Here is a 14,901-nt window from a genome sequence, read left to right as displayed (position 1 = left end):
GGGACACTGAGGGGGTATGGGGCAGCTGAGGGGGTATGGGGCAGCTGAGGGGACACTGAGGGGGTATGGGGCAGCTGAGGGGACACTGAGGGGGTATGGGGCAGCTGAGGGGGACTAGGCAGGCGTGGTAAAGTGTCAGGACTGCGCGGTGAGGTGCAGGGCCGGCAGTCAGGAGAGATGTGGTACCGGCGGCTCCAGCCTCTTCACAGAGCCGCGGCTGACCTCTCCCGCCCCTTACACGTTAGTGCCGCGCTGAGCTGCGTCCCGCTCTCTTACTGTCACACGTGCAGGTCCTGTTCTGTGGAGGAGGCGGCAGGGATCGCAGCAGAAGGAGAGAACGTCGCTGCGGGTCCTGGAGCTGTACAGCGGGCAGCGACGTTCTCTCCTTCTGCTGCGATCCCTGCCGCCTCCTCCACAGAACAGGACCTGCACGTGTGACAGGAAGAGAGCGGGACGCAGCTCAGCGCGGCACTAACGTGTAAGGGGCGGGAGAGGTCAGCCGCGGCTCTGTGAAGAGGCTGGAGCCGCCGATACCACATCTCTCCTGACCGCCGGCCCTGCACCTCACCGCGCCGTCCTGCAACTCTCTCCGGACCCGACACTTTACCGCGCCGCCCGCAATGATTTTTTGTGAAAATCGAATTTACGATTTTCACAAAAAATCAAATCGATTCTAACTGTCTGGGCGATTAATCGAATTAATTCGATTAATCGCCCAGCCCTACTACAGTGTAATGGCGGCCATGTTGGTTGTTACCCGGCTGAACACTGCAGTGTAATGGTGGCCATATTGGTCACCCAGCATCCCCAAGTACACGACTTCTCAGCCTGTTGGTGTAATGTTGGCTCCTGTTTGTTCAGGAGATGTGACAGTGTTCACACAGCGCTGTCCTCTCCCCTCCCCCGTAGTGTATCCCTGTTATGTGACACTTGTCATTTATCACAGGAAAAGAGACACCACCACTTGGCATCGGGGAGGCTCCAACATGGCTGCCGCAAGATAAGGTCAGATGTTAGCATTAGATACACTGTTCAGCGGACAGTATCACAATCATAGATTTTAGGCTTAGATACTGTAGCTCAGCAGATAGCATCATGCTTGGTAGAATTAGACACATTGTTTAGCACAGAGATTTTCAACCTTTTTTGAGCCGCGGCACACTTTTTATACTTAAAAAATCCCGGGCCACACCACCAACCAAAATGGCACAAAATGACACTAAAACAGGACATATTATACATATAGTTAATAATATAGATTCTAAATATATTTATACTCGGTGTGAAACCTGGGCCTGTTTTCTTCTCCCCCATGCTTCTCTCCACCATACTTCTCCCCCCTGCTTCTCTCCCGTGCTTCTCTCCACCATACTTCTCACCCCGGCTTCTCTCCCGTGCTTCTCTCCACCATACTTCTCACCCCGGCTTCTCTCCTGTGCTTCTCTCCTCCATACTTCTCCCCCATGCTTCTCTCCACCATACTTCTCCCCCCTGCTTCTCTCCCGTGCTTCTCTCCACCATACTTCTCACCCCGGCTTCTCTCCTGTGCTTCTCTCCCCCATGCTTCTCTCCTGTGCTTCTCTCCACCATACTTCTCCCCCCTGCTTCTCTCCAGTGCTTCTCTCCACCATACTTCTCCCCTGTGCTTCTCTCCCCCATGCTTCTCTCCTGTGCTTCTCTCCTGTGCTTCTCTCCACCATACTTCTCCCCCCTGCTTCTCTCCTGTGCTTCTCTCCACCATACTTCTCCCCCCTGCTTCTCTCCAGTGCTTCTCTCCACCATACTTCTCCCCTCTGCCTCTCTCCTGTGCTTCTCTCCCCCATGCTTCTCTCCACCATACTTCTCCCCTCTGCTTCTCTCCTGTGCTTCTCTCCCCCATGCTTCTCTCCTGTGCTTCTCTTCCCCCTGCTTCTCTCCTGTGCTTCTCTTCCCCCTGCTTCTCTCCTGTGCTTCTCTCCCCCATGTTTCTCTCCTGTGCTTCTCTCCACCATGTTTCTCTCCTGTACTTCTCCCCCATGCTTCTCTCCTGTGCTTCTCTTCCCCCTGCTTCTCTCCTGTGCTTCTCTCTTGTGCTTCTCTTCCCCCTGCTTCTCTCCTGTGCTTCTCTCCTGTGCTTCTCTCCACCATAATTATAATCCGCCACTGATCGCTGCACATTGCCGGGAAACAAAACACAGGGGCACCATAGTTTGGGGAACTTTCCCCGTGGCACACCCGACCATGTGTTGTGCCGCGGCACACTGGTTGAAAATCACTGGTTTAGCAGTCTCAGTCACATGATAGGCTTAGATACTCAGCCCAGCACAGAGTATCACACAGTACAGAGTACACAGCTCAGCAAACAGTACAAGGCTAGTGGTATCACACAGAAATTGATTAGATACAGCAGTAGAGCAGACAGTATCACACATTAGGGTTAGATACACCGTTCTAAAAGACTGTATCACACATTATAGGATTAGTTACTGTAGCTCAGCATGCGGTATCACACATTAAAGGATTAGATACTATAGCTCAGCATGAGGTATCACACATTAAAGGATTAGATACTATAGCTCAGCATGAGGTATCACACGTTAGTCAGCAGTGTGTAATGTATCCAAGCCTATGTGCTCTCTATAGGATATGATGTATCGCAGTCTTTCATATGTTATATGCGTGATTTCTTCCCTCTGCGATGCCGGGGGCATCTTCTGAGGCTCCTGGATCCAGTGCTCAGTATACGATCAGGGGGCCGATGGATACAGTACAGTATATAGCACACAGGCAGGAGGATAATGGATCCTGTACAGTATATAGTATACGGTCAGGAGTATGATGGATACTGTACAGTATATAGTATACGGTCAGGAGTATGATGGATAATATACAGTATATAGTATACGGTCAGGGGGCTGATGGATACAGTACGGTATATAGTACACAGGCAGGAGGATAATGGATCCTGTACAGTATATAGTATACGGTCAGGAGTATGATGGATACTGTACAGTATATAGTATACGGTCAGGGGGCCGATGGATACAGTATATACAGTCATGATCTCCGGCCGTCCTCCATGTGATGGTGTCAGTAATGTTATCTCTCCCGGCAGCTGTCACCGCTCTGTATGACGCTGCCTCCTCCTTTATATCTGTATATTGTGATGGCTCTGTATATAACACCACGGTCACACATAACCTGATACAGTTGAGGTAACACATTGGGGATGCATTGTGGAGACCATCAGCAGGTAGGCTGTCTGCTGCCCCTGATCTCATGTAATACATATATACCGCAGGATGCTATATACTATAGTGCTGTGTACGGGTGATGGGATCACTACAGGTGTGCCCTCCGTATACTCGGCCCAGGCAGGTGTTGTACCTCTATTGTGCCGCTGCCAGCGAGGTGACACTCCGCGCCAAATATGGAGACAATAGGTCCCCGGCATGTAGACTGGAAGGAGGCCGCACATCCAGCTCAGCATTAACCCTACAGCTGCCTGTCATCGGTAACCGGGGTCACCCCTATATATATGTATATGTGTGTGTGTGTATGTGTATATATATATATATATATGAGTACTCTGTAGGGGTGGATAGATGTGGATACAATACACTGTAGGGGTATATAGATGTGGATATATTACATTGTAGGGGTATATAGTCGGGGGATGGGCTGCAGGTTTGGGACACTCTCCCATCCCATTAGAGGAATGTTCCGGGTTCTGGTCTGGGCGTCCTCCTCGCCCTCTCGCCCCCTCAGTATCTCGGGTGTTGTGGGTTACAGGACCCAGACATCTGTGATACAGTGTGCGGAGCTGTGTATCTAACCCTGCCATGTGTGATACAGTCTGCAGAGCTGTGTATCTAACCCTGCCATGTGTGGCACAGTCTGCGGAGCTGTGTATCTAACCCTGCCATGTGTGGCACAGTCTGCGGAGATGTGTATCTAACCCTGCCATGTGTGGCTCAGTGTGCAGAGCTGTGTATCTAACCCTGCCATGTGTGGCACAGTCTGCGGAGCTGTGTATCTAACCCTGCCATGTGTGGCTCAGTGTGCAGAGCTGTGTATCTATCCCTGCCATGTGTGGCTCAGTGTGCAGAGCTGTGTATCTAACCCTGCCATGTGTGGCTCAGTGTGCAGAGCTGTGTATCTAACCCTGCCATGTGTGGCTCAGTGTGCAGAGCTGTGTATCTAACCCTGCCATGTGTGGCTCAGTGTGCAGAGCTGTGTATCTAACCCTGCCATGTGTGGCACAGTCTGCGGAGCTGTGTATCTAACCCTGCCATGTGTGGCTCAGTGTGCGGAGCTGTGTATCTAACCCTGCCATGTGTGGCACAGTCTGCGGAGCTGTGTATCTATCCCTGCCATGTGTGGCTCAGTGTGCAGAGCTGTGTATCTATCCCTGCCATGTGTGGCACAGTGTGCAGAGCTGTGTATCTAACCCTGCCATGTGTGGCACAGTGTGCAGAGCTGTGTATCTAACCCTGCCATATGTGATACAGTGTGCAGAGCTGTGTATCTAACCCTGCCATATGTGATACAGTGTGCAGAGCTGTGTATCTAACCCTGCCCTCAGTGATACAGTCTGTGGAGCTGTGTATCTAACCCTGCCCTCAGTGATACAGTCTGTGGAGCTGTGTATCTAACCCTGCCCTCAGTGATACAGTCTGTGGAGCTGTGTATCTAACCCTGCCCTCAGTGATACAGTGTGCGGAGCCCCCAGCACTGTTGTGCCCTCCACCCCGGCGGCCTGTGTGTTCTCCTCATGGTGGAGGAGACGTCTTTTATAGCTGCAGTTGGAGCTTTATGTGACGATTAGATGCGGCAGGTTATAATTACCGGTATAATCCTCCCAGCCGCCATCATATTACACTCCATACACCTAATCCTGGTATATATGGCCGGGAGGCTCCTGCTCCTCAGGGGACATCGCCCACCTATAGATGGACAGTCTATTGCTTCCATACATCTCTGCCATCAGTTGTCTATATGCGGGTGGCATCAGCTGCGCTCATCCTGAGCCTCCTGCTTCACTGTACATAGTAAACCTTCTTGTGTAGTGAGATCAGGGTCACAGCTGCGATGGTGTCTGGCCGCCCTGTAAATGTCTCTGTGTGATAACCCTGTTTGCTGAGAACTCATAAATGTCTCCTGTCTTCTCCGATGTGCGGCCTGTTATGTACCTGTCACATATCACAGGTCTCTGCTGAAACGAACGCATCCTCCGGCTTCTATCCCAGTACTTCCATCTGCTGTTACCCAGCTTTCCCAGACCCCTGACATACAGGAATGGAGGATGAGCCAGTCTGTTCTCTATACAGCTCCTGGGAAAGCTTGGTAACAGCCCCTGTAGTGGCAGCCATATTGAATGTTTTCCCACTTTCCTAAAGCTCAGTGATCACGTCATTATGAGTGATGTCATCCAGGGGGCGGAGCTGTAACTACCTCTCTATACACAGGATATACAGGGGGCGGGGCTGTGACTACCTCTCTATACACATGATGCTCAGGGGGACAACAGTGTTAGATGAATAGCTGTTCCTGCAGTATAAGGTGTGTAGGTCTCATGTCTTACCACATGTCATCATTGATATATTCTATCTGCACTATGGACCTTTTCATAGTAAAGCTCTTCCCCCCGTGAACATACGCCCCCGGTGGCCGGGGAGATGGTGCAGCAGGAGAGGTGCCATTCACTGACTCATGATATAACCAGATGTTTTATCAAAGCTCATTGTAAAGCCGTTGTTTGATGTAACTCTCTGTGCTATGACACGTATCTAGTGACACCGTGTTCTGCAGGCTACAACAAAGCAGCCGCTTCTGCCCACTCCCTAAACAGGAAAAGAAACAATCTTAAGTACAGGGTGAAGAAAAGAAAACGGAGAGGCGATCACTAAGCGGAAATCATTAGACCGCGATCCCTACAGGAGGCGTCATAGTTCTCTATGGAGAATTAAAGGGCAACTCCACCTCTAATAATAACACAAACAATGCAAGTGTTATTGTGCTCACATAAAGGTGCAGATTACATATTCTCTTCTACTAAGCTCAGTGTCGCCCTCTACTAAGTAATTTACTATCTGACCTGTCAAGAGGAAACTACTATATCACTACTATAATACTGCTCCTATATACAGGAATATACTACTATAATACTGCTCCTATATACAGGAATATAACTACTATAATACTGCTCCTATATACAGGAATATACTACTATAATACTGCTCCTATATCCAAGAATATAACTACTATAATACTGCTCCTATATACAGGGATATACTACTATAATACTGCTCCTATATACAGGGATATAACTACTATAATACTGCTCCTATATACAGGGATATAACTACTATATTACTGCTCCTATATACAGGAATATACTACTATAATACTGCCCCCTATATACAAGAATATAACTACTATAATACTGCTCCTATATACAGGAATATAACTACTATAATACTGTTCCTATATACAGGAATATACTACTATAATACTGCTCCTATATACAAGAATATAACTACTATATTACTGCTCCTATATACAGGAATATAACTACTATAATACTGTTCCTATATACAGGAATATACTACTATAATACTGCTCCTATATACAGGAATATAACTACTATAATACTGCTCCTATATACAGGGATATACTACTATAATACTGCTCCTATATACAGGGATATACTACTATATATAATAGCTGGTCACTACTGTTCTCCTACCACCTAATACACTTTATACAGTTTAGGCCACATTGGTGCCTGATACAAGAAGCTGATGCTCTATCCCCAATTCCCTGGCTTGAAGACTTGTACAGCAGCACACTGTGCCGTTCTCGCTCACAGTCTTTATCCTCACCGCCTACGGCTTGCACACTGCTGCGCTAAGGCCCGGGCCCTGGATAAAACCCGAAGAGACTCACTGGGTCAAGAGGAGGGGTGTGAGCAAACAATGCTGCAACTGTTTACAAACACAGGAATGGCGGCCCCCGCATTACAGCGTTGCCCTAAAATAAACCCTGTGACCGGGCAGAGAGGATGGAGGAGAACACAGGAAGCTGCCCGAGGGCCAAGCTCATCGCTGAGACATATGCCAGCTGACATGTGTACAAGATGTTATGTGCCCCGCACTGCAGTCATCTGCAATCTCAGGATCTTTCTACATCACTTGTGTGATCACTGTCTCCATATACATCAATAAAGACTGTATTATAGTAGTTATATTCCTGTATATAGGAGTAGTATTATAGTAGTTATATTCCTGTATATAGGAGCAGTATTATAGTAGTTATATCCCTGTATATAGGGAGCAGTATTATAGTAGTTATATTCCTGTATATAGGAGCAGTATTATAGTAGTTATATTCCTGTATATAGGAGCAGTATTATAGTAGTTATATCCCTGTATATAGGAGCAGTATTATAGTAGTTATATTCCTGTGTATAGGAGCAGTATTATAGTAGTTATATCCCTGTATATAGGAGCTGTATTATAGTAGTTATATTCCTGTATATAGGGAGCAGTATTATAGTAGTTATATCCCTGTATATAGGGGGCAGTATTATAGTAGTTATATCCCTGTATATAGGAGCAGTATTATAGTAGTTATATCCCTGTATATAGGGAGCAGTATTATAGTAGTTATATCCCTTTATATAGGAGCAGTATTATAGTAGTTATATTCCTGTATATAGGAGCAGTATTATAGTAGTATATTCCTGTATATAGGAGCAGTATTATAGTAGTTATATTCTTGTATATAGGGAGCAGTATTATAGTAGTTATTTTCATGTATATAGGAGGCAGTATTATAGTAGTTATATCTCTGTATATAGGGGCAGTATTATAGTTGTGGTGAGGGGTTGGTGGTCGCTGACTGGCACAGTGTGAACTTAGTGTAGAGACCCATGTGTATCAGGTACCTGCACGCGGTACATGGGGCAGTGTGACTTGATCAATTCACATACAGAATTCTGATGTTTTTTATGCAGCCGAGAGGTACTAGTATCAGCCATAGGTGTGAGGTGCAGCACTCTTCTTCTTCTCTGAACCGTATTTTGTTTCTCTCTTTTCTCCGTGTTTTGCACTCCTCCTGGTGAGACCCACATGGCCGCAATTAGCAGGAGACACCTGAGTGCTCATGGTTTTAATCCTTTCTGTCTGTCCCATTCTATCTTTGATAGCTATGGTGAGTGCAATACCTTATCCAGACTTGTGCTGTTTGGGGGCAGCTTCCTCCGCCGGTGGTGCTGGCTGGGTTTTGGTGTGGCATTTTTGGGTCTGGTCCTGTGGCATGGGGATTGCAGGGCCATTCCATGGCCTCCCTTCCCTGACTGTGCACGCCTGCGGGGGTGGTGGTCACTGACTGGCACAGTGTGGTCTTGGTGTAGGGACCCATGTGTATCAGATACCTGCACACGGTACATGGGGCAGTGTGGCTTGATCAATTCACATACAGAAATCTGATGTTTTTTATGCAGCCGAGAGGTACTAGTATCAGCCATAGGTGTGAGGTGCAGCACTCTTTCTTCCCTGAACCGTATTATAGTAGTTATATTCCTGTATATAGGGGAAGTATTATAGTAGTTATATTCCTGTATATAGGGGAAGTATTATAGTAGTTATATTCCTGTATATAGGGGAAGTATTATAGTAGTTATATTCCTGTATATATGGGGCGGTATTACAGTAGTTATATTCTAGTATGTATCTGTGGTCTCATCTCCAGGGTTACACACAGTACTGGGTTAATAATCAGATGTCATGTTGTCAGCCATTATCGGTGCTGTCATTGTATTTTGATCCCCTGTATCGTGTTCCTCTTTGCTGTGATATTGATTTGGGATGAGGTGACAGGACAGATGTCACTGTTCAGCATTGGTGTCATGTCTCTGGCGCGGTGACACTCCATTAGAGTTTACATCTATCCGCTGCTCAGTGACATTATAGCGCCGTGAGCCGATGATTGTCGATCTCCATTGTATCTCACATTACACTCACGCAGTAATGGAGGGTTTATTGCGGCGGTCGTCGCCTCTCGTCTCCATTACTGTGATTCCTGTGTGTTTTCCTCCGTGAGATCTGATGCTCCATCAATGGCAGGCCTGTACAGGGATCCGGCCTGATAAATGCCTCTTTGTCTGGCGGCACGGCCGGGGTGTGAGGAGCGCAGTGTCCTGTATACTGGATGGGACATCTGAATAAATAAATTTATTAGAATCGCTTAGTTATGATAAATGGCGGCATTTATTATGGGAGGGGAAGAAAACCGCCACTCGTGAGTGTTAGCCATACTGTCACCATTGTTGGGTGATTCCTTGGCTGTTAGATGTGGATTGGATGTAAAGCATACATGTTATGTCAGTGATAGAGATATATATATATATATATATATATATATATATATATATATATATATATATATATATATATATATATATATATATATGTGTATGTGTATATATATATATACATACACACATATATATATATATATATATATATATATATATATATATATATACATATATATATATATATGTGTGTATGTGTGTGTGTATATATATATAGATAGATAGATAGATAGAGAGAGAAATGTATAGTGGCCTAGGAACAACATGGCTGCCTCTTTCCATAGTAAAGATATAGAGCAGGAGGTGTTGCTCATAACAACCAATCAAATTCTTGGTCTCATTATTCCACAGCAGGAAGCTCCTTTCTGATTGGTTGCTGTGAAAGGCCTCTTTACGGCGATCATAGTTGCTAGGTTTCCTCTCAGGGTTCGGTTACTGATATTTCAGAGTAGTTTGGGGTTTGTATAGTGATTTATTAGGTGTAGTAGAATATAATAGTGACCCGATATAATTCCACACTATGCATTACGCCTCACAAATCACTATACAAACCCAAAATCCACAGCCCTGTAGGTATACTAAGCGTGGTACTATGTGAGGTGACCAATATATTACATTACGCCTCACAAATCACTATAGACACCCAATATCTACAGCCCTAGGCGCGGTACTATAGCATACTGTGGTATACTGACCACGGTACTATGTGAGGTGACCATTATATTATATTACGCCTCACAAATCACTATATAAACCCAATATCCACAGCCCTAGGCGCGGTACTATAGCATACTGTGGTATACTGACCACGGTACTATGTGAGGTGACCATTATATTATATTACGCCTCACAAATCACTATATAAACCCAGTAGTCGCCTCACATAATACTGTGCTCGGTATATCTACAGAGCTGTGTATTTCGAGTTTCTGTAGTGATTTGTGAGGCGAAACATAGAGACCTGATAGAATACCGCACTTGTATAACGCTTCTCTCCTATTGTCGCCTTGTAATAATGGCCGCCGAAGGTGTGAGGGATGTGAGCCAGGACACTTCTGGGATCACCTCACACTCGGGGCGTTTGAATGGCCGCCCTTCTCGTCTGCCGGGTGTCCAGCTCCATGTTAGGACATTAGGCAGGCGCCGAGGACGATACGTGAGGAGCTGTGAGGTGAGGACGCTGACAGTGCAGGATTTGGGGCTGACTGGCGGTTTTTACACAGGAATATGGGAGAAGTTTGCGGTCAGGAGATGAGGGGTTGTGTCAGGTCAGCGCCTCCCGGGGGTCCTGTGGTGGTATATTGGATTCATACATTCTTCTATTCTATCTATTGACTTATTATTCTGGCTGAAGAGATGATCGCACAGGATCATGGTGGCTGACTTGTGTCTACGGCCATGTTATTACGTGTGTGTGAGCGGTACTCATCATAGGTGTCTCTGAAGAGCGGAAAAAAAGCCCCCCCCCCCCGGGACCCTGACATGATGGCAGGAAGCCGAGACCCGGGGGACGGTAATTATAGATCATGTGCTTCTGTGGTCCCAGCAGCACAGAGCATTTCAGGGGGGGGAGTGTGTAGACTATGTTGTATTTCACATACTGAATTACATGGGGAGAGGGGGCAGAATCCTCCCACAGCACAGAGTATTTCTAGACAGGCCTGTGTAGGCTTCAACATGACGGCTTCGTTCAGGAACAGCGCCTCACCTGTCCAGTGGTGGTGTCTGGGATTGCATCTCTGCTTTATTTATCATTGATAATCTCTGTAATGACAGTCATAAATATTAATGGACGGGATGTGTATATGGGGGGGCAGTGCAGGATGGCGGCCCCCTGTGTCATTGTATGGGATGTGTATATAGGGGGGCAGTGCAGGATGGAGGCCCCCTGTGTCATTGTCTGTGATGTGATTATAGGGGGGCAGGATGGCGGTCCCCCCTCTCTGTCAGTAGTAATGTGCGGCATCCTCACCCGCCATCACCCTTAGCAGCGCTCCGCGTTGTGCCATCTCTATGCGCAGAGCTCTATTATGAGAGCTGTCAGGCGCTGCCACCCACACAGTCTGCTGAGATCCTGTAACAATGGCCGCCACATCCTTACCTGGTGAGCACGCCGCTGGGGTAACGTCAGGTGACTGCGGCGCTCACACGCAGTCTGCAGATTCCCGCTGTGTGGATACGCTCTTATATCCCCCATGTGTAGCCGGTAATATAGCAACTTGCTGACTGTTTCCATTTGATTTGACAAAAGCATTGAGGAGCTAATGCTCCCTGTCACTATATGGCGGTATGCTCCAGGCCGGGATTATTGCCTCCGCTTAGAAATAGGTTCAGCAGAGCCGGGATTGTCATGTTAACCCTTTGTTGCCTCCTGGGTCATCAGCAGATCATGAACTGTAAGTCTGCGGCTTTGGGAATGATCGGAGCTGGCGCGGGGTGGTGCCAGACACCTGTTCTCTATGAGCCGTCCTGTCACACATCTAATCCTCCGCAATCTGGCGCACAGCTGGGCTGGCCGCGGGGGTCCGGGGGTCATCCTCTGCTGTAAGACCCCCTATATCTGACGTCCTGTCACTCTATTCTGGGGTCCGGGATTATTCCACCCTCTCTCTCAGCCATTCCTGTATAAATATTGAACGTCCCATAACTCTGAGGGGCAAAGTAGGTCAGAGCTTTCCGAGAAGCAGCGGAAAAATGAGTCTTCTTGATGAGCGCTGCTCTGGGGCACCGAGTCCTAGTACAGGTTTATAGTGGAAACACTTTGTGCCCATATAAATCTGAGGGCACACTCGCTATCCGCCGTGACCTTATGTCTCCCCTGCTATTATTCTCTGGCATCAGCCATAAACACCACCTGCCTTATATGGCTGCTCTGTGCCGCGTTTAGTCGTATCTGTCCCATATAGCGCCACCTGGTGAGAAGGTGGCGATCAGCTGGACAAGGCTGATAACAGGGACCAGTAGATGGTGGCATGCTTAAAGGTGTACTCTGGCAAAAAAAATTTTTTTATTTCAAATCAACTTGTGTCTGAAAGTTATACCGGTTTGTAATTTAAAAATCTCCAGTCTCGCAGTACTTATCAGCTGCTGTATGTCCTGCAGTAAGTGGTGTATTCTCTCCAGTCTGACACAGTGCTCTCTGCTGCCACCTCTGTCCATGTCAAGAACTGTCCAGAGCAGCAGCAAATCCCCATAGAAAACCTCTCCTGCTCTGGACAGTTCCTGACATGGACAGAGGTGGCAGCAGAGAGCACTGTGTCAGACTGGAGAGAATACACCACTTCCTGCAGGACATACAGCAGCTGATAACTACTGGAAGACTGGAGATTTTTAAATAGAAGTAATTTACAAATCTATATAACCAGTTAAATTTGTAAGAAAAGGATTTTTGCTGGAGTACCCATTTAATACACAGATATAAGGCTGCTGGCTCTTTAAGGAGGAAATCCTGGTGCTTCCTGCAGTTGGGCCCAGGGGTTGCGTCCCTTCCTGCGGGGTCAGTCAGGGATCGGGAATTCTTCTCTTCCCCCTGGTTTCCAGGTATGGTCTGGATCCGGATGTGATGGTTACGTTTGTCGCTGTTACCACGGTTACTCCTGACCCTGGTCCATATTATCCGTCTTACATTGTAACGTAAAATGCGTGGGGTCATGGATACGGCGTTGCCGATAGCGAACTGTTTGGAGGAATAATAATGGCTGCACACAATGCTCAGCCATCTCCTATTTACGTTGGACGCGACTCCACATACCCCCCCCCCCCTCCTCACTGCCACACGCGCCAAAACCACCGCAGCGTCCGGGGAGGACGGGACCACTTGTTTTATTAGGAGCGAGTTGTGTTTTAATTACGTTTCTCCAGAACGTCTGATTTTGCGCCAAAGTAACCGCAGATCCTGCAGCCGCCGCCGGGGGATCAGAGGTTTATCAGGATCCGTAACTGATGGGACGCACATGACTTGGATTCACACAATGGCTCTGACTATTAACCCCTGACATGCCGTCTCCTGCTCAGGATGTTGGGTAATGGTCTGGCTGAAATAGATGACCCAGATGGCCGGCAAGGGGGGGGGGGCATTGCGACAAAGATTGGGAAACGCTGACGGGAAGGCGAGACTGCAGGAAGGAGCTTATATGTCTGGATATAAGTATATCTGACCCCACTGCCCCTACTCTAATACTACGTCTATATACAGTCTGTTACTCTCCGGTATCAGCCTTATCAGACTGGGGGGGGGGGGGGGGTGACTGTAGGACAGGTTTATACAATCTATTACTCTCTGGTATCAGCCATGTCAGGCTGGGGGGGGTGACTGTAGGACAGGTATATACAATCTATTATGCTCTGGTATCAGCCTTGTCAGGCTGGGGGGGGGGGGGAGGTGACTGTAGGACAGGTTTATACAATCTATTACTCTCTGGTATCAGCCATGTCAGGCTGGGGGGGGGTGACTGTAGGACAGGTATATACAATCTATTACTCTCTGGTATCAGCCTTGTCAGGCTGGGGGGGGGGGAGGTGACTGTAGGACAGGTATATACAATCTATTACTCTCTGGTATCAGCCATGTCAGGCTGGGGGGGGAGGTGTAGGACAGGTTTATACAATCTATTACTCTCTGGTATCAGCCATGTCAGGCTGGGGGGGGGTGACTGTAGGACAGGTATATACAATCTATTACTCTCTGGTATCAGCCTTGTCAGGCTGGGGGGGGGAGGTGACTGTAGGACAGGTATATACAATCTATTACTCTCTGGTATCAGCCATGTCAGGCTGGGGGGGGAGGTGACTGTAGGACAGGTATATACAATCTATTACTCTCTGGTATCAGCCATGTCAGGCTGGGGGGGGAGGTGACTGTAGGACAGGTATATACAATCTATTACTCTCTGGTATCAGCCATGGCAGGCTGGGGTGAGAGGTGACTGTATGATCTGGTGTCGTCCTCCTTGAGCCTTCGATGTTAGGTGTGGGTCAGGTAATACCGGGGGTGAGAATAATGAGAATCATACAGTCCTGTATTATTCAGTATATTGTTGTATAGTGGTTTACCTGCAGCCCCCCCATTCATCATCTGTTCTTACTTTTTCTTGTATTTTCGGTTACCTGCTGTATAAGTCACCTGACCCTCTGTCTCCTCCGTGTTTCAGGCTAGAGATGGCGGTCCTTTGAAGAAGCCTTCCTCAGGAAAGAGACAAGACGGTGGGTCCCGGCCCAGCCTAGAGCAATGGAGGACAGCCGCAATGATAAGACAAACCAAGCCCACGTCCTGTTTGACCGCTTTGTCCAGGCCACGACCTGCAAGGGGACGCTGAAGAGCTTCCAGGAATTATGTGACTACTTAGAGCTGAAGCCGCGCGACTACCGATCCTTCTACCACAAGCTCAAGTCCAAACTCAACTACTGGAAGGCCAAGGCCCTGTGGTCGAAGCTGGACAAGAGGGGGAGTCACAAGGATTACAAGAAGGGCAAGGCCTGCAGCAACACCAAGGTGGGACACCGCCCTTAAAGGGGTATTCCTATTGATAAATGTGGGATAGGTT

The 14,901-nt window shown here is 47.6% G+C and overlaps 1 protein-coding gene across 16 annotated transcripts in view; it reads left to right on the top strand.

Moving 5' to 3' along the window:
- Window positions 1-14,901, top strand: part of MICAL3 (microtubule associated monooxygenase, calponin and LIM domain containing 3) — an 80,499-nt gene that overhangs the window by 21,179 nt on the left and 44,419 nt on the right. For all 16 annotated transcript variants that reach the window (XM_069964275.1, XM_069964375.1, XM_069964313.1 and 13 more), the window contains exon 2: window positions 14,509-14,849. In XM_069964275.1, the coding sequence (XP_069820376.1) occupies window positions 14,586-14,849 (264 nt within the window). In that variant the 5' untranslated portion in view covers window positions 14,509-14,585. The remainder of the gene's footprint in view (window positions 1-14,508; window positions 14,850-14,901) is intronic.

Source organism: Dendropsophus ebraccatus, chromosome 1 (genome assembly GCF_027789765.1).
Source record: "Dendropsophus ebraccatus isolate aDenEbr1 chromosome 1, aDenEbr1.pat, whole genome shotgun sequence".
Taxonomy (NCBI): Eukaryota; Metazoa; Chordata; class Amphibia; order Anura; family Hylidae; genus Dendropsophus; species Dendropsophus ebraccatus.
Note: the sequence above shows the minus strand (reverse complement) of the source record. Positions and strands in the feature narration are given on the sequence as shown.